The 22481-nt window shown below is 30.9% G+C and overlaps 6 protein-coding genes and 1 non-coding gene across 14 annotated transcripts; 1 reads left to right on the top strand and 6 right to left on the bottom strand.

Annotated features, from left to right (window-relative positions):
* Positions 1-47: 47 nt before the first annotated feature.
* Positions 48-5536, bottom strand: LOC122574718 (neuropeptides capa receptor-like). The gene is made up of 6 exons (XM_043742634.1): positions 3565-5536; positions 1603-1693; positions 1323-1522; positions 985-1236; positions 581-905; positions 48-480 (listed from the first exon to the last, which is right to left on the bottom strand). Exons 1-6 carry the CDS (start codon positions 3848-3850, stop codon positions 234-236), a joined length of 1401 nt encoding a protein of 466 aa, XP_043598569.1. The 5' UTR covers positions 3851-5536; the 3' UTR covers positions 48-233.
* LOC122574685 lies at positions 2011-19563 on the top strand. Of its 4 annotated transcripts, XR_006319139.1 has the most exons (15): positions 10429-10536; positions 10726-10786; positions 11025-11176; positions 11343-11501; positions 11582-11683; positions 11748-11944; positions 12186-12269; positions 12384-12679; positions 12841-12933; positions 13439-13639; positions 13710-14312; positions 14396-14528; positions 14615-14834; positions 14915-15682; positions 19382-19563. XR_006319139.1 is itself a non-coding variant. In XM_043742579.1 (14 exons), the coding sequence occupies exons 2-14, from the start codon at positions 10774-10776 to the stop codon at positions 15491-15493; spliced, it is 2832 nt and encodes a 943-aa protein (XP_043598514.1). In that variant the 5' UTR covers positions 2011-2254; positions 10726-10773; the 3' UTR covers positions 15494-15691. The 4 variants fall into 4 exon arrangements, 3 of the variants coding, with proteins under 3 accessions (XP_043598514.1, XP_043598504.1, XP_043598528.1); XM_043742579.1 differs by lacking the exons at positions 10429-10536; positions 19382-19563 and adding an exon at positions 2011-2254 and having other exon boundaries at positions 14915-15691; XM_043742569.1 differs by lacking the exon at positions 19382-19563 and having other exon boundaries at positions 14915-15691.
* On the bottom strand, positions 5680-10427 carry LOC122574739 (probable RNA-binding protein EIF1AD). 3 transcript variants are annotated; one of them, XM_043742696.1, is made up of 3 exons: positions 10294-10427; positions 6046-6318; positions 5680-5976 (listed from the first exon to the last, which is right to left on the bottom strand). In XM_043742696.1, exons 2-3 carry the CDS (start codon positions 6310-6312, stop codon positions 5776-5778), a joined length of 468 nt encoding a protein of 155 aa, XP_043598631.1. In that variant the 5' UTR covers positions 6313-6318; positions 10294-10427; the 3' UTR covers positions 5680-5775. The 3 variants fall into 3 exon arrangements, with proteins under 3 accessions (XP_043598631.1, XP_043598639.1, XP_043598620.1); XM_043742704.1 differs by lacking the exon at positions 10294-10427 and adding an exon at positions 10103-10124; XM_043742685.1 differs by lacking the exon at positions 10294-10427 and having other exon boundaries at positions 6046-6515.
* LOC122574677 (DNA polymerase subunit gamma-1, mitochondrial) lies at positions 6285-10261 on the bottom strand. Its single transcript, XM_043742557.1, has one exon. The coding sequence runs from the start codon at positions 10176-10178 to the stop codon at positions 6534-6536; it is 3645 nt and encodes a 1214-aa protein (XP_043598492.1). The 5' UTR covers positions 10179-10261; the 3' UTR covers positions 6285-6533.
* Positions 16440-19229, bottom strand: LOC122574723 (peptidyl-prolyl cis-trans isomerase-like). Of its 3 annotated transcripts, none has more exons than XM_043742648.1 (7): positions 18983-19226; positions 18761-18913; positions 18492-18629; positions 18115-18413; positions 17900-18034; positions 17571-17825; positions 16440-17505 (listed from the first exon to the last, which is right to left on the bottom strand). In XM_043742648.1, the coding sequence occupies exons 2-7, from the start codon at positions 18843-18845 to the stop codon at positions 17287-17289; spliced, it is 1131 nt and encodes a 376-aa protein (XP_043598583.1). In that variant the 5' UTR covers positions 18846-18913; positions 18983-19226; the 3' UTR covers positions 16440-17286. The 3 variants fall into 3 exon arrangements, with proteins under 3 accessions (XP_043598583.1, XP_043598593.1, XP_043598602.1); XM_043742658.1 differs by having other exon boundaries at positions 17301-17461; positions 18983-19229; XM_043742667.1 differs by having other exon boundaries at positions 17383-17520; positions 18983-19229.
* Trnaq-cug lies at positions 19492-19563 on the bottom strand. The gene has a single exon. It is a non-coding gene; the product is annotated as a tRNA-Gln (tRNA).
* A 190-nt stretch (positions 19564-19753) lies between these two features.
* LOC122574734 (NEDD4 family-interacting protein 1-like) lies at positions 19754-22159 on the bottom strand. Its single transcript, XM_043742674.1, has 6 exons — positions 21987-22159; positions 21420-21560; positions 21215-21355; positions 20996-21119; positions 20730-20915; positions 19754-20660 (listed from the first exon to the last, which is right to left on the bottom strand). Exons 1-6 carry the CDS (start codon positions 22011-22013, stop codon positions 20557-20559), a joined length of 723 nt encoding a protein of 240 aa, XP_043598609.1. The 5' UTR covers positions 22014-22159; the 3' UTR covers positions 19754-20556.
* Positions 22160-22481: the final 322 nt, after the last annotated feature.

Here is a 22481-nt window from a genome sequence, read left to right as displayed (position 1 = left end):
CATTCGGTAAACAGTGCTTATTTACATTTGACTTACGTACATTACGATTTTCACAATTGACCGCTAGAACTTTTATTAAGTACATAATCCTTAAGTACAATTGAGTAAAAATGAATTTAAAACCGCAACTATACAATACAGTCAGAAAATAAATAAAATAAACAATAACGATACAACAAGCTTAAAACTATTATGTACAATAATTTTAACGGCTAACAACATACAAACTTAAATTACAAAACGCTACTGGTTGTAGACCCAGACTTATTCTCTTCTGTGTTACGTGCAGGATCTCTTTTATTTCTTTCTTCCTGCTGTCCTGCCGAGTGCATTCGATTGAGAAGAGGCTTCGACGTGGAATCTTCCTTTTTGAGCATGTATGATTTACGAGCGACATTATCGTTTATATTTCCATCTCTATTCACGCCTTCTCGACTTGTAGTGAATCGAAACATCTCCTTCGCTTGACTAATAGTATATCTAAACAAAAATTACAATGATATTGAACGTGGCGTTAAAATGAAAAAGCATTGCCACTTTGAAATTCCCACATTTTATAAAGCTATGTTAAACATGCTACCTCACTGAACACTTGAAACTTGAGCTTCGCGCTTTTCCGCTCGAATTACTATTGCACATTTGAGACTCTCTGGTAATCCAACTTCTCCTGCCTATCATCCTCATTTTGTAGTAGATGGTTTCTTTGAACGCGTTCCTATACTTTATGCTCATCAAATTGTATAAAATTGGATTCACGGTTGTGCTGAAGTAATAGAGACATCCGCTTAAGATATACAGACACTCGTTCAAGTCTGGATAGTAGTCAGATTCTTGCGCGTAGATATAGAGCAATCGTTGAGTATGAAACGGCGCCCAACAAATGAAAAATAAAATAACTACCGCAGCTAAAACAGCGATTATAGGTTACAAATCTGACGAAAATAAAAGTATTATGTAAAAAATTGAAGATAAAAGACGTCTTACTTAACATTCTGAGCACAGATTTTCGAGACTGAGTTTGCTTCGAGTCTCCATGAATAGCGCCCTGCATCACAGAGTTCAAAGTATGATTTGTACTGTTTTTTATTTTTAAACCCATTCTGGTATACACCACCAAAATAACTATCATCGGTATCAAGAAAAATATAATACTGCTCAACTCATAGAGAGGGAAATTAGGCATATATGGCAGCAACATTCCGCAAACCGCGGAATTAGCCGAGTAATTCCCGGAATCTAAATAATTATACATTTTCGTTACTTCCTTTATATACATGTATATATAGCGGTTCGGAGAAACGCGATGAAATCTTTTAATTAACCTCGTGGATATTCAACTAAGTTGACTTTCGTGTAGATTGCAAACGGTATGGCAGAAACCAACGCAATCGACCACGCGGCTAAAATTGTCTGTATTGGTCTTTTGAGAGTACTTATTGTATAAACGCGGAGCGGGTGACAAATCGCCAAATATCTTTCCATGGAAAAGGCTACTATCGTAAGAACCGATACGTAGGAGGATCTATTAAGCAGAAGATAAATTTTAGAGAGAAATTCGCATAATATAATTATTTATAATTGACTAGAAAATAGATTGCTTACACTTCCGATACGTATGCCCTGATTTTGCAAAGACCAACTCCTAGAACCCATGGATATTGTTGCCAAAAGAGGCTCAGCTCATTAGGTAATCCTGAAAATGATCAAACAGAGCACGATAACGATCAAAGAACAAGCAAATAATAATCGATCGATCGAGATATTTTATTTCAATCGTATTAAACCAGAACGACGAGTAGCGTAACAATTGAAAGACACAAGAGTCTCTGTGATGCATAAACTCATTTTCTCGAAAGTAGATTTACGACTGCCTTAAGCCCAGATGGCAATTAACGCACAGACGTCGCAATGTTTCATGACGATGTTAATGAGACGCGAAATTGTATCTCCCGTGTTAAATCAACTTCAATATTTATTATACCGTCTGAGAAACTATTTCTATTTGCTCCAACCTTTCAGACATAGAATTGCGTATTAATGCAGCGATACAATTATCTAGTGACGACTTATTTCCTAATAAACGCTCACAATGGAGGACAAAGAGGACCGAAACGTTGAAAATGAATCATTTAATAAGATATGATTACTCTGAGTTCAAACGAATGTCATCTAGAAAACGCTAATTAGAAGCAATATCTATGCAGTCGCACCTGGGATTTCACAAAATCAATATCAGATACCGGTCATACTGAATGTGCGTAAGCATTGAACGTCTTATCATAATTTTTTTTAATCACTGATTTTCATCGCTATTGCGAACAGCATACCTATCGATAAGAATTCGACATTTTTCTATCTTTCCAACGATACATACAGAAAACAGTTCTTTTTCGCAGCGTAGGAGATACAACAAAATATGATTGTATATTTTGACGTCACTATCAAGTTTAACAGAATACACGGAACTTAAAAAGGTGAGATTTTTATCAGAAGTTAATCGGTATATTGACGTCTACGATTTTCAGCGTAGAGACCTCTTCATTTCTGCCATTGTATCCTTACTTCGAAAAAAAAAAAAAGGATTTTTACGAAAAGTTTCTCATACGATGCGATTGAAAACTCAAAGTTCTTACACTCAACAGCTACACCTCGATAGTCAAATTTCATTCTAATTATATATATGATATTATCGTCTCGTTATCTTGATCTTAAATTTCAGTTATTCGAGTGACGAACATCCAGGTTAATTTCGTAAATGCGATGCAAAATATGAATGATCGTATAAAGCGTTATTCTTATTCCTATCATTTTAAATCTGTTAATTGAACGATGATTTTGACACAGGCGCACGCACGTCCACAACTTTTATCCTGAAAAATTCGCGCTATGACGCAAATATAAACGACGTTACGATCAACAAACAACCAACCGAGCAGATAACAATCTCTCGTGTACACATTAGAGGAAGATTAATTTAAAGCCTTTATCATCGACTTAAGAAACAATGGTAAAACAGTCTGAATTTAAACGCGTCGTTCGTAGATAAATTTCTCGATACAGTCCTTTTTGCCTTTCTTTTTTCTGTTAATCGCTCATATATCGACAATGAGCTCGAACGTAAATTCGCTAAATCAAACAATCATATATTATATCTATTTAACTATCATACATATAAACTAAATTAAATATCGTTTCTGTCCACACGTTTCTCTGTATATTGGCATCGACCTATATTTATCAAGCATCGATATATAAAAATATTAGCAATTCCAATAGAAATGCTATTTCCATTTAATAACTTAATCGAGTATAGGTTATTTCAGAGATCAGACATAAATCTAATACGGTTATAGATTCTCTTCGTGTCGATTAAAAGCAAATCGATATACCTATACAGGAGGTTGCGTGTATTCGTCCACGCTTATCTTTATTAAACGTCTATCGAACTTCATTATCTTCATGTTCCTTCATAAATTGTTTTTACGAACGGGGAGAATGAGAATTGACGTGACCCGGGCGAAGCAACAAAACGTATCGATACAGGCAAACGTAAACGCCACTCACCCAACACAAGTAGAATAAGGTCAGATATAGCCAGACTGAATAAGTAGTAGTTGGTAGCCGTATGCATCGAATGATTTTTTATAATTACGATACACGTCGCGATGTTCCCAAAAATACCAGTCACAAAAATTGTCACGTACACTACCGTTAGTGGTATCACCATCTTCAGAGGCAAATACTTAGGTCCAAGTACCGTGGCCAAATATTCATCTTCCGTTAAATTCTTCAAGTCCAAATCCTTCCAAAAGTCGTGGAGATCGTTTGTATCGTTCTCGGACGTTTCCATGATGACTTTTAAGGTGGGCAAGTAAATTTTCTTCCTCTGTTCTTGAAGAATATCTTTCGCGAAAGAAGTCGTACTTCGATCGTTGAATATTTCAAACGTAACCTGCGTGTTCTTGAAGAAACACGTTTAGAATTTGACACCTTTCATTTAGTTTAATTTAGTTTAAAAATGTATTACGCGTGATCGTAGAAATGATCAACGGTAAACAAAACATTCTGCTACGAGGCTCGATAATTCGATGTCAAGTCAACAAACCACGATCGGTCGATCATTAGTAGGTCATCAGCTTGAGACAAATTGAAGAAAGTTCAGTAATTTTATCGAAATTGTTGTCCCACGAAATTGTTTCACTTCGAATAATAAAATATCGTAGACTTGTTTCAAATATTCACTCCGTCTAAACTTAATCGTAGACATTCAACTTGTCATTTTAATGAAAATTTGATTCGGTGTAAGTTTGGTCGACCGTTTCTTGTTAATGAGCCACCACATATTCCCATTCTTTTTCATCCAGATACAAATCTTCTCACAAACAAACATACACGATTCACGTACCGAACAAGGAAGAAACACGTTATTATTTATCGTTACTAATTATCATCGCTAGAACAATTCCACGGAATAGTATAATTTCTCCTGATAATACAGGTTATATATATATTTTGTTTATATTTATGTCTATAACTTGTCGCTAATGCTCGTAAAATATATAGTTACAAAAAAGATGAAGAAAGAAATGCGAGAAAGAAATTGGAAACCATGCGCACGGTGAGGAACAAGAAAGAGATATGTGTTTTGAGCGCGTAACTCGCTATCATTAACACAAATGATCAAAATAAATGGTCGAAATGAAGGGGAGGACGGTAAATCAGCCAATCGTCGCTGTCGACAGCAGACTACTGTACAGCGTGACTGAACGCAACATTCTTAACGATACCGTTGAACACCTTTCGTCCCAACAATCTCATCTCTCCTGATTTTGCGATAAGAGAGTCGTTCTAACGTTCCATTTTATTCTATTAAGCTTTTCAGTGCATTGAATCGCGCTTGTAACTGTACCTTATTAATATATTTTGTGTCTAATCACATAGTGTAAATGTAACTCGAAAAAATTTCTTTTTCCTTTTATTTGGCAAAATGATCTAACAATTGTTTCCAAATGTTTTACTGAGATTGATGACAGATTCGAATAACGTATAATAACTCCAATTTTTTAACAGATAAGTTTACTCTTAACATTGTAACGTGTCACATGAAACAAAGAATAAGGAGGATTAAGCTTGAAAGATGTTGATGTATAAGCATGTTCCTGTATGTGCAAAAATTCATAAGAAATGCATATTTATTGTATCATATGCATATATGTAATCGTATTATCTCGAATATGTATGATCATGAGTCATTAATAGGAAAAGAATCTCCAATTTACGGAGAAGTAATCAGATACGACCCATTTTGCGATTTATAAAATTTACAAGAGCAGTAAAAAAAGATAATCATTTTCGTGATATGTATTTGCGTTTAAAACTTCCTTTATTTGAGATTCCAGGAGCAATAAAACATTCGTTCCGGTAGCAAACATGTTTTTTGGAAAGCTTCCCTAAATTGATTAGAGGAAAGAACACTAAAAATAAATAGGACTCTTCATTTTGTGACAGGAGGTAGAACACGCATCAAATTGCAAAAATCATACTACTCGATAAGATTAATCACACAATGCAACGATAATTTTTGCGATAACACTCGTCTCCGTCAAACGGAGACATATTTTTTTTTATTATGGTGAAACAAAATTAGTTTAGCAACAAATATCACAATAACATGTCAAATATCTTTAGAAAATCTTTATTATGTCGTTCAATGAACAAATTCTCATTTTCTTATATATAAATAATTTTATTATTTACGATAACAAAATAAAAATATTAACAAGAATCAGATTCGTCGGAACTCGTATCACTAATCTTATCTATCCTATTACTATTATGCAATAATCTATTTGTATTTACAAAAAGATCGTCTTCTTCGTTATCATTTTCTCCATCGGTTATTTCTTGATTCGAATTGGAGATTTCATCGAATTCTTTGGGCCAGCAGTTTAGTTGTCGATACCATCTTTTATGTTCCTGGTAAATAAATTTGTTTCTCAAAAAGTTACGTAGTTAATATACAAATGCATTTACAGTTAACCATACTCGCGTTAATATCTTAACGATCTCAGCCTTCACTTTATCCCCTTCTAATATTGGTTCTACCAAGACAAAATCTCCCCGTTTTATCCAGATGTTTCTTCTAAACTTCACTGGCATCGATACAAGATATTGAGATCCAGCTGGATCAACAACTTCGTGAAGATTATTACCGCGCGACTGTATTATTCGAACAATCGATTGTGTCTCGGTAGGGATGGTCAAATCCTGAATTTCATTGGTAACGTGTTTACGTTTAGTTGCTTTCGACATTTTAACCTGTAATTTCAAACGCAATAGGAATATTATATCTATGTTCATTTTAAAATGAAAAATATAATCGTTTTAATTCTGGGCTTTATCATTTATCGTTATAATTGGTAATGTTTTACTTCATTCGATTATTAACTTTATGCTTCATTAGTCTTTGATTTAATTTCTTTTGATTTATATTTTTTATTCGGTACAATTATTCACTGTTTTACATCGTGCCACTATCCTAAAGAACCTTTAGATTTATCTATAGCAGACCATACGTCCAAGCTCTCTCCCGAAGGAACCTCGTAACCATTTTTTAAGCCATAAGGATTCGACGGCGTAATACAATCATTCTCAGGTTCTTTACGCAGAACAGTATCTACTTCTACGGAAGAAAAGAATGCTACTGACATCGGCAGATCGTTCATTCCAAGTCTTGAAGCGCAAAAAGATCGAGTTAAGAGATTCGTAATGTGCATAGCAAGTGCTGCATTGTACTTATACTGTGAGGGTACCAAGTACCGCACTTCATCATGAAATGATAAACAGAATCTTATATTGTCTTTCATGAGCCATTTCATCGAGACTAACATTAAATGTAAGAAATCAACTGCTCCACTCTGAACTACCCAATTTATTTTAGTGGGTAAATATTTTTCGTTGTTTGTTGAACTTTCTAAAGCTACAGTTAGCCTAGAGTTCAAGAAAGGTGTAACAGGATGAAGATTCTGAGCAATTTCTTCCAAACTATTAAACATTGCGGATTCCGAACCACCGACCCATTTACTTTTCTTAAATACCTCCAACAATGATTTACCGTATAAATTTGATATTCTGTATGCCTCGTACGACGAATAATCTTTGTCTTCATGTTCGTCAATATATTCAGGTTTTAATCTATAAACCTTCTTGCCTTTGGTCATGGTAAACATTTTTCGTGACTTTGAAATAGCTTCGCTATCCGTCATACAAGGATTGAATTGTTTCAAGAGTGTTTCAGCAAACTTTTGACCAGCACCATAAATTCTAGCATAATTAATGATTTTGGCTTGGTTCCTGGAAATTCCAACTGCTTTAGCAGTAACGCTATGCATGTCACTTTCGTTAGATTTGGTACCAATTAGCGTCATCCAACCAAACGGCGTAGCTCCATGAATTTTTTTATAATAAGCATCTCCTATTATTGATGAAATCCACAGTTCCTGACTGTCAACATCGGCGCCAACAATATAATACCCTGGGGGTGCTTGAACCATTGCTCGTAATTCAGAACCAATACGTTCAGGATGAGCGTTAGATGCAGTCATCCAGGTAGGTTCTACTGCTCGCCTAGTCAATGTCCCGCACACAACTACTATGGGTAAAATTGCCCCATAACGCATGGACTTTTCGGAACTTCTAACACTACTTGGTAAATATGAATTTTCAAACCATACTGCAAACTGTGACATAATTCTATCCCTATTATTTCTCCAATATGAAACCATCCTTGCAATTTTCAAAAGTTCTGCAGCACTGGTATCTGAACTAGCCAATACATTCTCTGAAAATTTATTTAGAAAATCCTTGCCCAAAGGATTACCGACATTATTACCTTTTCCATCTTTGTGAGGCAATTTAAGAAAATAACAGCAGTTATCTATATCCACATTGCACCAAAATGCACTGCCTTTATAAATGTTACATAACTCAGGTACAGGTTTCTTCTCTTTGTTACGCCAAAATTCAGTTTTATGTAGATTATTTTGCACCTCTTTGTTAATGGTTAACATCGTATAAACTGTTTCATCAACTAAATCCTTCATTTTAGAAAAGGAACAGTGTGCCAAGAGCTGTCTTAATGGTACTTTAGTTTCGATATCTAAATTATTAGTATGAGGTACTAATATACCCCAACCTTTATCTTTTATATAATGCAAAGGATAACATTCCCATGTTAAATTTAATAGCTTTGGAACAATATGTTTAGAAGTGCTTATGTTTTGAGGGCCTGGAGACCAGTTTTCATCATTTACCTTAGGACAAAGTTTCCTATACCAAGCAGGATATCCTGGCATATGTCGTAACTTTGAAGGTAAAAACTTTCTTGTTTCCATCAAATAACCAAATTCTTTCTCTAAAGGATCTTCTTCTTCATCTTCGTCATCTGTTAAATAGCTCTGAGTTTCTGTCTTTTTCTTCTCTTCTGTCTTTCGTGCTTTACATACTTGCTTAATCTTTGTTTTTGAATACTGTGCTTTTACGTTAAGTGTTTGTGTACTCCAATCTTCATTCCACATCCATAAGTCTTCTTTATATTTTTCATTATGCATAAGTTCACAAACAGCATTAGCTCTTTTAGTAAGAATAACTTTAGTTTCATAATTTAAATCTTCAAATGTAGTCTCTGATTCATTTAAATATTTTTGCCAATTAGAATTTATTGGCAGATATGCTGTACCAATCTCTAACATCCCTGCCAAAGTAACAGGATGAGGAAATCTTTCCTCAAAGATAGGAAATAATTGGCGTAAAACATTATGAGTTATAACTACATCATTTGCACAGTAACTCATCAAAGAATTGAAGTCTTCTTTGATATTTATTAAAGTCCCATTTACAAATGTATCTCTAAATTCTTTAATTATTTCAGAACCACAGTAAAATTTATGAATTTCTGCTAAACTATTCAGTGAGGTTTTTATTTGTAAATTCAGCTTCTCATCTGTATCCTTCTTGGAATTTAAAATTGCCCTTTGATAACTATTAATTCCACCAACACATATATGAAGAGACATTGTATCAATAAATCTTAATCCTGTATGTTTTAACCAGTATTGTTCTTTAATTTTACTTCTGTCATATGATACATTATGACCAACTATAAGTTTTGGCTTTTTATGGAAAGAAGTTAATTTTTCACCATTTTCGATAGACGTACTTTCCATTGGTATTAGTTCATCTATAGTAAATTGTTTACCTTCAAAATTTCTACTTGAACCATCTATTAAAGATTTTGATACCCAGCCATACCATGCTTTATTAGTTACTGCAGTTGCAAGTGTTGGTAGAGGACCTTCTTTCATACAAACTTCCACATCAAAAATAATAGCATCTTCGAATGGATGATCTACTTTTTGTACTCCATCAACGCTATATCTTGTCCAACCTTCATTTAATAACCATTGATTTGGCATTGGAGGAATATCTTTCATAATATTTTTTATAAGTTTTATGTAAGGTTTAATCTGTGTATTTGCAATATTATAAAAATGTTCTTCAATGTTATCTCCTTCTAAAGGAGGTATTTTAATATTAACATCAGGAAGTCTACTTGCATCTTCAGTGTTTATCCCATACGAACGCAAATTGTTTTTTATAGCTTCTATTTCTTCCTCTGATATTTTTTCTTGTTTAGAAAAATTTTTAAATATTTGTTCATATAATGATTTTGGAAGCATTTGCATATTGATTTCGTTAATTCTTACATCACTGTCATTAGTTCTTTCATTATAAGTTTGTCTCTGATTATTTTCATTTTTTAATGTTTGTATATCTTTATGTTTTATTAAAGAATTTTTATAATTACTTTTTGCACTATCTATTAATGGATACAAACTCTGTTCAAAATTTTTAGGTATATGGGATAAATCTTCGTACTCCGCACGTACTTGAGATTTATTTGGTAAAACAACTGAATTTTTAGCTGTATAATCTTTATTCACATTATTTTCATGTTTTTGATTACACGTAGAAAAATTCTCTGGTAAGGTTAGAAGCGGCCCACATTTCTTGATCCTAATCATTCTTTCTTTAAATTGCTTGCCTTTGCTAACACTAACGATATGATTTATAATATTAAATTTGCGTCTATTACACATATTAACTATGTGACGTTTCATTATTAATTTACTTCGTACAATCTTTTATAATTTCATAGCAATGTTAACACGTGACTTTATTATTGTATCATAAAAAAGTTTTAATGTTAATTAATTGTATTAAATAAAACCTTACCTATTGCTAATAATTATTTTAGAAGATAATCCAAATTTTAAGCAAGTTAATGTTAAACAATAAATTTAACAAAATTACTGAAGTAACTTCAAAAGTATTTTGAACTCTTAGATCGCCATATTTGATTCTCGTACGCGCAATTTCAAAATTGTCCGTATAAGCACCGTTTATCGTGATTGAAAAATCTATACTTTATAAACGTAATATTATTACATGTTAACTACAATGTCTTCTTTTAATCAAGTAAGAATTGATTCTACGAGATTAATATTAAATCTGTGTTATACGAAAATATTATTAATGGAAATAAATACGATTAGAAAAAATATTAGTGTGCTATTATTTCCTCTGTTATCTGTATAAAATTATATATACAAACTAAAATTAATATTGCTATACTTTATAAATATCTGTTCTTATTAAATACTACAGTGATTACGACGACATCTTCATAGCGTCTACCAGTTTTTTGTGTTCATCATGGCTTCGACGGGTTAGTGAAAATTTAATACTTGTATTATACAATTTTTATACAAACTATTTTCTTACAATTATTCTAAATATTCTTAACACGTATCGATTTTTTACAAGTTTTGTAAATTTAATTGGTATATGCGTAAAAACAGTACAATTTTATTGTTGTCTTGCATTTTTGCACAGTTTTGACATTTTATGTTATTTAAAATTTAAATATTTATATAATTAAATTAACAACAATGAAATTTATTTAGAATCCTTAGTATGCGATACACTCGATCTAAGCGGTCAAGGTTTGAAGAAACTTCCTCGTTGTCCGTCAGATGCAGATATCAGCACATTGATCATTGACGATAATGAGCTCCAGCGTCTCGATAATCTTGATTCTTATCACAGAATTACTAAGGTAATGTATTTATGATAATATGTTATGTAAAATTAAATTTATGTATATGTATTACATATATGTCCTTATACTTTTCTTCTTTCATTCTACCTTATACATTTCAATCATACTTCTTAAGGTAGTAAACAAACGATTATTTAAAAAATTTATAATTAATTTATTTCAGCTATCAATAGTAAGGAATCAATTGCTTCGTATGTATGGGGTATCAAAGTTACATAATCTTGTAACTCTTAATTTAGCAAATAATGGTATCTTGACTATAGAAGGCATAAAGGATATGATAAATTTACAAACACTTTGCTTAGCTGGCAATAATATAAAGGTATGATAAATATAAGTGTGGTATATATATCTTCTAATAGCTGAATTGGTGAAGCTTTATAATATTCTATTAATCTGCAGTCTATTGAACACTTGCACACAAATACTAAGCTGGAGCATTTAGATTTATCTGAAAATAGCATCAGTCACATTTCAGACATATCTTATCTTCGAAATTTAAAGGTAATATTGATAAGAAACTATGTAATCTTTAACTCTAATATTATTAAAACTAACGGTATTTTAGGAACTGTTTTTACATAACAATCGCATAATAACATTAAGGCAATGTGAACGCTATTTACCTACTTCTCTAGAAACATTTACATTGTCAAACAATAACATTACAGATTTGAATGAAATGTCACATTTAGCTAATTTGAAAAATATAGTCAATTTTTCAATTGCTAATAATCCATGTGTCAGTATGACAGGTAACAGTATGTATCCTTTTTATAATTGTATAATTCAAGTTAATATTTTCACTTAGATCTTAGAAGTCAATTAGTGATCTATAGAAAAAACTTCTTTACGAAATATTTTCTTATTATTCTGAATGTCATCACATGGAATTGTTCTTTGTCAATAAAATATTATGCTTGTAGAATGCTAGGTACATATAAAACAAAATCATTCATACTAACTGTAGACCTACAGCTATAGCTTCTTAACAAATAGCTTATAGTGGTTTTGACTATCGACCTTTTGTTATCAATTGGTGTATGAGCTTGAAATCAATTGATGGCTATCATGTTGATCCTATTGAAAGGTGGGTGTCTTTCTAGACATATTGGTCATTTCATGTATAATTTTATATAGAGACATGTATAATTTTATTCAGTTTTTGAAGAATTAAAATTTACTTGAAATGATGGCCACTCAGTTTAAAAGCAGAGTGGCTATATTCTCAGGGACGCGGTAGACAATTCCGTGTTGGCGAACATGCATTACTTGCACAGTATTTAGCGTCTGTTTGCCCACTTTCTGGTGAATCCCTAGAAAATGAAACTGACAGGAAGCTAAGGCTAATTTTGAGTAAAGCACAACATCATCAACAGCAATTAAATCAACAAAGTGATACTGGAAGTGTGCACAGCTTAAGTAGCGTCGGAATGAGTCCTTCTCCGGCTACTAGGCGTAGACTTAGTCATAACAGGACAGGTTCTCCTAGACGTACCAGTGAGTTAATTAATCTTCCATTTTGTTCATTATTATTGCAAGTATAATATAAACTTTTGTACAGTTTTTCTTGTTACATTGATAAAACGTGGACTAGTAGTGATGTACACTTTCCAGTCGTCATGCACCTATATGTTCTAGCTATAATGTATTTTCTCTAGTTGCGCCAATGTTGACATACTATGAAGATAAATGCTTACAGTCACCAAAATTTTATGAAGCAAAGTACTGTGTGTGCCATTCGCCTTGTAAAGGTATCCAAAGTCAAAATGGAAATTAATCATACACGGCTATAACTGCATTGTAGACATGTGTAAAAATCTGCGACAGATATCATCCGTACTTTAGGAAGCTAATAAAAAATAAAAGTTAAATAATAATGTAATACATTATGTACAAATGTACATTATGGACAAATTTTGTCTTGGATTAATGCACATGTTTATGTCTTCTGTGCCTAGTATATAGTACGTTTTTAAGTGATTACGTTTTTAAGCTTATAGCGCAAATGACTTTGGAGAATGAAAAAAGAGCAATGTTGTGATAACGATGCTAATTAGAACATTTGTTTAGCAAATTAGTATTTGACGATTTGGAAATATATTTCACGTAGTTCACACTTTTTATATTGTTTGTCCTTAGTCAGATATTATTTGCATGCTTTTGCTATTGAAGTTAGTCATAAAGAACTCAAATACAATAAAATATGTGACAATACATGAAATTAACTGCAAATACAAATGAACGGTATGGTATTAGGTTCATCAAGAAATTCATTGAGAATGAGGTCACCTGATAGAATGGTATCTAGTTGTCACACTGATGCTATAGTTTCTTCATGCCATACTTTATTAAGTGAAGATCAGGAATCATTGATGACTCAGAGTTTAGATCCAAATATGCTTTGTGGTACTTTAGCTAACAAGACTCCAAATACGGTTGTTTTGCAAGATACAGAAGGTAAGTAATGAATATTACTGAATTTTCATTTCTTAAATAAAAACGTATTAACTAAAAATTTGCTTTTCAGAAACATCTAGTCCTCTGCAAGCTGCAACAAAATTAGTGCCAGTTCCTGAATCTTTAATGAGTCCAGATTTTCGCCCACCATCTGGCCTTTCTCGAGTGTTAGCAAAAACTCCACCAAGCAAATTAACATCACCTTGTCAAATTACAATGCCAAGCAAACTCATTTCTGATGGAGATGGCAAGGCTATTCCCATAATAAATACAGTAAATCCAATGGCTAAGACAAATCTTACTTCTATAAAAGCGAATGCACTTGTAAAAAGTAGTTCAGCAACAAATTGTGCTGTTGGAAAACCAAATATTGCTAAGCCTATTATTACAAATACTAGTACTAAATGTCCCCATAGTGTGAAAATCAATAATTACGTTCAAAGCAAAACATTGCCTGCAAAACGAAATACAAGAAATTCGCCAAACTTAGGCAGAAATATACCAAGGCCAAAGAGTGCAAATGATAAAATTAAAACTAGTGTCATTAAAAGCAATGGAGATGGCGATGCAGATAATGCTACTCAAAGTAGTGATGAAGATAGTGAAGTATGTCAAGCGAAATTAGATAGCATTCGACATAGAGCTATTCAAAGAAGACAGGAAGATAATAAAGGTGATCCTCCTTTTCTTTATAAATATAAAAATAGGTCTTCGTAATAAATTAAGAAGCTTAATAATTTTTTACTTTTAAAATAGACCAAGATGAAGCTGAGAAAGCTGCAATATGTATTCAAAGGATGTGGAGAGGATATCATACTAGGAATCTTAATAAAAAAGCAACCACTATATTGAAGACTATCGAAATGATAAGGACGAATAAATATATCCAGTATAGTTTTCATTTTCTTGTTAAATAAATGTAATACCGTTTTCAAAATATTGTATAATTTATGAATCTTTTTTTTTTTTTTTAAGGAAACTCTCTACTGATATGGAAGCTACTCGAACTGCGTTAGAAAGTGAACATAAATTACAGTTATTACAAATGCAAGCAATTAATGCATTGTGGAAGAAAGTTGTTAGTCTTCAACCTACTGCTAATCGAGATTCTACGAACACTGATAACGAAAATATTGCACAAAATGTAGACGTTGTAACTAATCTAGCACAAACATGTAATTTGTTGCATACTCAGGTAACATCAATTATATCTTTGTAATCCGTTTTACAATATTAGTAACATTTCTGTTATTTGAAAATCTGATATATGATTAGGTTCAACAATTACAAGATTCTATGTCAGAAATAAAACGATGCATGTCGAATATGCAAACAAAAGCCAATCTTATTGATAACGGTGTTGCAACACAAACGGAAATATCAGCAGTCCATACCCCAGCGGGCGAAGAAAATATGTTTCCTTATGCACGACCACATAGACCACAAACTTTGCCAATTCATCAAACGATTCATGAAGGGAATGAGAATAAAAGTTTTGCATCTAATTTAATTGATAATGTGTTAAAAAAAGTATCTCAGTCTACTGATACGACAGATGATGAAGTTAATACTGACATCTTAAACTCTAATGAAAATCCCGAATTATTGAACTCAACTGAACATCCTGACATGTTTAAAAGTTGCGAAGAGATTATAGAACCTGATTTCAAGGACGTAGTGGAACATGATGTAAAACATGAATATGACGTAATTGATAATGCTGTTATAAACGGTGAAGTTTGTGAAGAAACACTATGTAAAGAGTTACACAATTTTATTGAAACAGAAATTACAACAGAAAATTGTGCAAATTTGGAAACGGAAAACAATTCAGAAGAAATTGAAAAGGAATAACTTTAATCTGAGGAGACATAGAAACAGCAAAAACAAACTGAAGGTGCAAAGTTGAAAGACTTGAACAAAAAAAGGAAGAAACAAATGTGAATTCCAATAGATAGTCTAACTCATGAATGGAATTAATACATTTTTAACTAAAAATACTCACTGTACATAGGTTCAGAGACTAGTCTTAATTATATTCAGGTAACAAAATTGAATGCTTTTAATTTCATTATGTCTCTAACATTTTAAAATCAAATCCATCACAATTCAAAGGATTATCACGAAATACATTTAAAAAAAGAGAAAGTATCAAAAACAACTTTAAATAATCATGTCATTAAGTTGATTCATTATATGATGTGCATTGTGATCATTGAAGCAATTTTGAAATTTTTCCGTCCACATATCTGGCTTTTAAAAAGTTCACCGATGTACAAAGTGTGTATTAAGAATGTTAAATGTCTCACAAAAAGCTTTGCTCCTTCTTTAAAACATCATCATAGAAATATTACTGTACAGGGAAAACCATGCATACAATGTCACGAAGTCCAAAGTTATTTGTCAATTCTCAGATTGAAGTATTTATAAGAATACAAGAGAGAGTTTTGATATATAAGTGCATTCCTTATTAACAGCAGAACATTTTTTAAGTTTTGTTATAAAATTTCTTGGATAATGTTACCTAGATCGCTATTATTTTTATGCATTTATTTTTTTATTTATCTATTTATTAAAAATTATGAACCTTAGAAAAAATTAATATTACTGCAAAATGTAGGTAGTAATGAAAACATTTTTAATCTAGTCATTGCAAAAGCTCCTGCATATAATTACTGTAGATATTAACTAAAACTTGTTACATAGGTATACAGTGTTATTAAAACAAATAAGATCTTTCAACGAAAACAAGTACTTGTTAAAAGGCGTGAGTTTTTGTTTATGACAAAAAGCGCTGTAATAATTCTTTTAAATGTGTGTATATTGCTTGAGTTTTATTATTAAAAACATTTAAATACAATAAATCGCTGCTACTATAAGAATATTATTACAATGAAAGAAACTATATGTGAGCTCCTATTAAAACTATCTTATATTTATTTTGTGTGACATACGTCCGCTAGGTGTCACGTACATAAGACACTTCAATGCTCAGAATTGTTAAGAACTTAATATAAATGTTAAATAAATAAGTCATATACATTGAATACATGTTTATAACAATATTTACTTTTGTATCATTAACTTCTGTATGTAATTTATACATGCATTATTTTTTTTTTATAATGTTATAAATTTTGCATCTGATACATTATTTTAAATTATGACAAAAATAATTAAATGTGATCGAATTTCTATGAAGAAAGTTTGCTATACAAAATGGTTATTTGATGTGATATAAGTATGCTTCATATGTTCCTTTCATACTTAGTAACGTTCAACAAGGCATATAGAAAATAATATATTTTTAACAGAACAATGTTCACAATAATATTCTCAACACATGTGATTATAGTATACTATGGTTTTGTTTCTTTTGTACACATTACACGAAGATTGTTATTCGATAATAAAAATGCTTAAATCAGAAAGCAAAAAATAAATATAAGTATTTATTTAAACATTATGTTCAAATTTAGTACTATTTTTATGTAAAAAATATTTAAATAATTTTAGCTAACACGCATACAATTACTTTACAACGTTTCTTAGACAAAATTAGTATTGTATATAAAAATGTGTGTATGTATGATTTTAATATATAAAAAATTTTATATTTACAACATTTTTTTATAAAATACTTTTCTTCATTTAAACATTTTTTGGCAAGAAGCTCTCTCAATAACTAAATAGGAATTCATAACTCTTTTAACTTTATCAATTTCTAACAAAATATCTTTATTATTAGGAGATTCTAATAATGCATGCTGTAAATCTGCTAAACCTAAATCATATTCATTTAGTCCCATGTATGCTTGACTTCTACGAAATAATGCTTTACTGTTATTCTGATTTATTTGTAAAACCTAAATTTAAAATTGCTATTAAACAATAGTTTAAAGTACTTATACTAAATTCAATTAAATCTTACCTCTGAACAAAGCTTTAAAGCTTCGCGATGACTCTTTTGCTTTAATTTAACAGCTGCAAGATTAAGTAATAGAGTTACTTTAGTATTCACTATTGATTCATTGGAAGAATCTGGTACGTCTACTGTCTTCATCATCCACTTGTAATAGCGTAATGCTTTCTTATACTTCCTGCCTGCATCTACATAATTTTTTTGTAAAAAATAATAATTTCCCGAATCTTTTATCTTCTGAATAACATCCATTATATACTTGTACTATAAATATCCATGAATGTTCATTAGAAAAGCAATTCTTTTCTAAACATATATGCCTACAATAAGATCCTTACATCTTGTCTTTTAATATTTTTAGAATAATCCCAATCTTCTGGCCATGGGGTAAATACATCTTCTGTACCATCATTCTCCTCCAATTCCCAATTTTGATTATGTTTCAACTCTCCGCAGTCACATATATATATTTTCTATAATAAAAAATATTCATATAATTGTTAATAATTTAAACCAGATATAAAAAATGTCTACGTAAAACATATATGCTAACCTGAACTGGTACATCCTGAATTGTTTTAGCTTGGGATACTTCTAATACAACACCCATTCCTTTCAAAACTTTACCAAATACGACATTAGTATTATCTAGATGTGTCGTGGCTGAAACAGTAATTATAAACTGAGAACTGTTGCTGTTTGGATAACCCTCATTTACCATGCTCAATAATCCTCTTGATGAATGAGAGAGCACAAAGTTTTCATCCTCAAATTGCATTCCATATATACTTTCTCCACTTGTACCATTAAAATTTATTATATCTCCACCTTGGATCATAAACTGTGATAACACTGAACGATACAAAACATTTTTCATTAAATATATTATTATATATTACCTTCAGAAAACGTTAATCCTTTTTGTTATACCTTTATGAAATATTGATCCTTTGTAATGTAACTTTTTGCCATTGATTCCAATACCTTTTTCTCCAGTACACAGTGCACGAAAATTTTCAGCTGTTCGAGGTACAACATCTTTAAAAAGCTCTATCACAATTCTTCCAGCTGTATCATAGTATCATATAAATTATTTTTAAAATTCTAATGAAATGAAATGTAAAACAGAACAGTAATACAAACAGTGAAAGTTAGATATTGACTAATATCCTTTTATAATTCTAATCTTCATACATTACCTTTTTCTGATTCAATTGCTATATCTAAAAACACGATTGGATTTTTTTTACTGTTACTGTTCTGATTCCTTAGCGAATCTCCCATATTTTAATTAATATATATCCATACATAAAATAGGTTTTCAAAATTTTGTTTGCTAGCTAATTCTAATTCTACAAATGAATTATAGCATAGAGTTAACATCGTATGAAATTTTATGTTATACGAACTGAAATACCGACCTTAGTAAAATCATTAATTTCGTTTGCGCTCCCTACAACTCAAAACGGTGAATTTAGAAATTATATTCTGCATTATCAACAAAATTGACGAATCCAATAAATCTTAAACGAAATACTAAAGTGAAGATTAAGAGAATATATAGGTTTTTATTCATATTACACAAAGATACAGAATAAGCGTGACATTTTTTTGTGCCTTACGATTTGGGGGAGTCACTTGAGCTCCTTATCATTTTCATGTCACATGCACCTTTATCAACACATATTAAAACTTTAACTGTGGTACTGCATCTACATAAGATTTTATATATGACTATATTATATTCTGTCGATAACAATTCTTGTATCACTTATCGTTATCTCATTTGCAAACTTCTAATATTCACTTTTTTATTTTAGATAACAGAATTTAGAAAAATATTATGAAGGACTATTGTAACATTTTACAAGATTTCATAAAAAAAATCTATTGGATTCTTTTCCCATTATAATAGCAAAAACAAACGCTTAGGTCCCACCGAGATTTGAACTCGGATCGCTGGATTCAGAGTCCAGAGTGCTAACCATTACACCATGGGACCTCTGAAGCAATTGTTTCACTTACATACTACAATCAGTAAATATTTTTATTCGAAAAAATTAGTTGTATCTGAACACTGATTGCTTTGTATATTTTACCATTGTAATATATTTTATAATAATTTAAAGCTGAGTTAAAATTAATACAGAAAAATATATTTACATAACAATGGATAAAAAATATAAGACATATTAGCTTTTTATATTGTTGTAATAAGTATATAACAATGAAGTTTCTGACAATATAACATATAATGTATATAGATTCGCAGCAATTCTTTTATACATTTATGTGTGTACATATACACACATATATACATAACCACACATATGTATATTTTATGAGTAACTTATATTTTTAAATTCAATAAGGATCCTCTCTATAAATTATAGTAATATACAAACAAGCAATGCAGATTATCAATATATAGATCATATTCAAAATTCTAGAAGCTTACCTAGTACTAGAAGGTATTACACAATATCACTATTAGAACTTTTATACTTCAATACCTGTCTACGGACAATGGTTATATGTTTCTTCTTAGAAAATAAATTCTTTTACTCATAATTCCAATTTTATATGTAATAAACTTACATATATCCCAGATATCACGAAACAATTCTTATGTGTATCTATTCGTACAAATGAACAACATGTAAATAATATCTCACATTAAAGCATTGTCCATACTATTTGAGCAATAAAAATTTACAGTTTATTTTATCTATGTGATACTAATACATAAAATAGTGTGCAAAAGTTATCTTATTTCTGTTTTTACCTTGCTCTGTTTATCTCATACATAAGCAAATTTGGCAAATAGTCTTAATAACTTTAATTTTTCTTTTTTCTAATAATAGAATAGTACATAGCCAATATTAAGTAATATATATTTTTAGAGGGTGTAGATTATATATTATATAAATACAACCCCAGATAGAAATGCTGTTTGTTCTAAAGCCAAGTTAGATAAAAGTGCAAGTTTAATGGCTTAATAAAAAAAGAGTAAGCGTTCCTGAGCACTTCCAGGTAGTAGTCTCCAACCACGTTTGATGTTCAAATATTGAATAATAGCACGCGCACAAATCAAAACTCCTAAAAATTAAATATAGCACATATATTAATGTAAATATTTAGAAGTAGTGCCAATAACAAAATACTAACCAAATCCCATTATCAACCACCACAGCCATGAATTTTCACGTGATGCAAGATCAGTGGAATGTTTAACAATAAATGTCCATTTTGACAAAGATAAACCAAAACCAGACAGTGCTCCATATCGAGATGCAATTGTATGACAGAAGCACATCATTAGTAAAAATCCGATCCAATTAAAGCAAAATGCAACTGTCATTGGAATATATATTATTTAGATATAAGTGTAATAGAAATATGTATAATATGCAGGTATATATTATTCAATTTACCCAAAAATGCTGTAAAGAACATAAAATCAGTGCCGAGTAAAGTACTCTCTGGATCACCTTCTACAACTTCAGTATCTATAGCCAATATTGTTAAAGGCCTTGCTGGTGTTCTAATATTTTCAGGCTATAAAAATGTTATTCAATTCCATAATATACATTTGATTTTTAAAAGGATATTGTAATTAATTAGTAACAGCATTATGTAATTAAATCAATTACCATGTGGATTTGAGGGTAAGGTTCCCCTTGTAATGTTTTCTCACGTTGTACTTCCTCATAACTAGGTAATTTTGTGGCAACTTCATAAGGTGGTGGAGCTGAAAAATCTGCCTTTGGAGGTGGAATGTCTTCTCCTCCAGTCTATAATTATAATCTCCTTAATAATAATAATTTTCCATAATGTAACAAAAAATTTGTATCGTACCATACGGTCTTCAATTGAAGTTTGTGCTGCAGCAATGTTTCCCGAATTGATTGTATCATTTTGTATAACTGATACAGACACAGCTAGTATTTCATTTTGGGACGATGGTTCCTCATTTAAATTACTGTTTGTTTGTGGAGGCTAAAATTAAATTACTCATCTTTAATATTCTTCATCAATAAAAGATTTCTAATAATTAAAGATATGAAATATTGCTTATATTTTGGTTAAAAATGTTATTTTTTATACATCTCCAGTGTTGAGGTAATTAAAACAATATAACAAAGTATAAGGTTTTTTTTATTTTATTGTTTTTATTTTATTTAATCTCTTATTCTAAATCACTCTCAAGAAACAAACGAGGATCATTGCGGACAATGTTTTTATCGACATTTTCATGTCAGTATTTTGTGCATAACGTGTATTATAATACATAGAAATATTATTTTACGCATGTGAAATATGTTTACCAAATAAAAGGTATTCTGGCAATCAGAGACAAATTGTAAATTGTTCATTAGAGCCTTTGAAATATTTATTACGATCAGCATCATTTATGAAACATACCATATTGTAATGAATATTACTATCCATTCCTGGTGAAATTTATTCGAAGCGCGGTATATTATTTTGATTACGTAGAAGAAATCAAAGATACTGTTTTCGTACGTACTGCTGCTTTCTAAGACAGCAAAAGTTCTTACAATCGATGGCTGACAGCTGGCAAGGCTGTATCGCCGTGAACTTAGATTTCCTTACACTTTCACGTCTATCATTTTCATACCTTTATCGGACACTGAATATTTTCCTGTTACTTGTTAATAAATATTTCTTTTATTGATAGAATTTTTATTTTTAATTTTTCGGTATCATTTTATTCATTTATTTCAAATTTTGTATAAAATAATTATAAGTTTGAAGTCAAATTTTGATTGGTTATTCATAAGACGATGTTGAGAATTAGGTTGTAGGACGGGAATCTAACAAATCTGAATTTTTCCTGTTAGCGGAAGTAAGCAATTACAGGTTAATACTATTTAAATGTTATTATTTTGACAAAGC

This window comes from Bombus pyrosoma, linkage group LG2 (genome assembly GCF_014825855.1).
Source record: "Bombus pyrosoma isolate SC7728 linkage group LG2, ASM1482585v1, whole genome shotgun sequence".
NCBI lineage: Eukaryota > Metazoa > Arthropoda > Insecta > Hymenoptera > Apidae > Bombus > Bombus pyrosoma.
The sequence above is the reverse complement of the archived record's forward strand: the minus strand, read 5'-3'. Positions and strand labels throughout refer to the sequence as shown.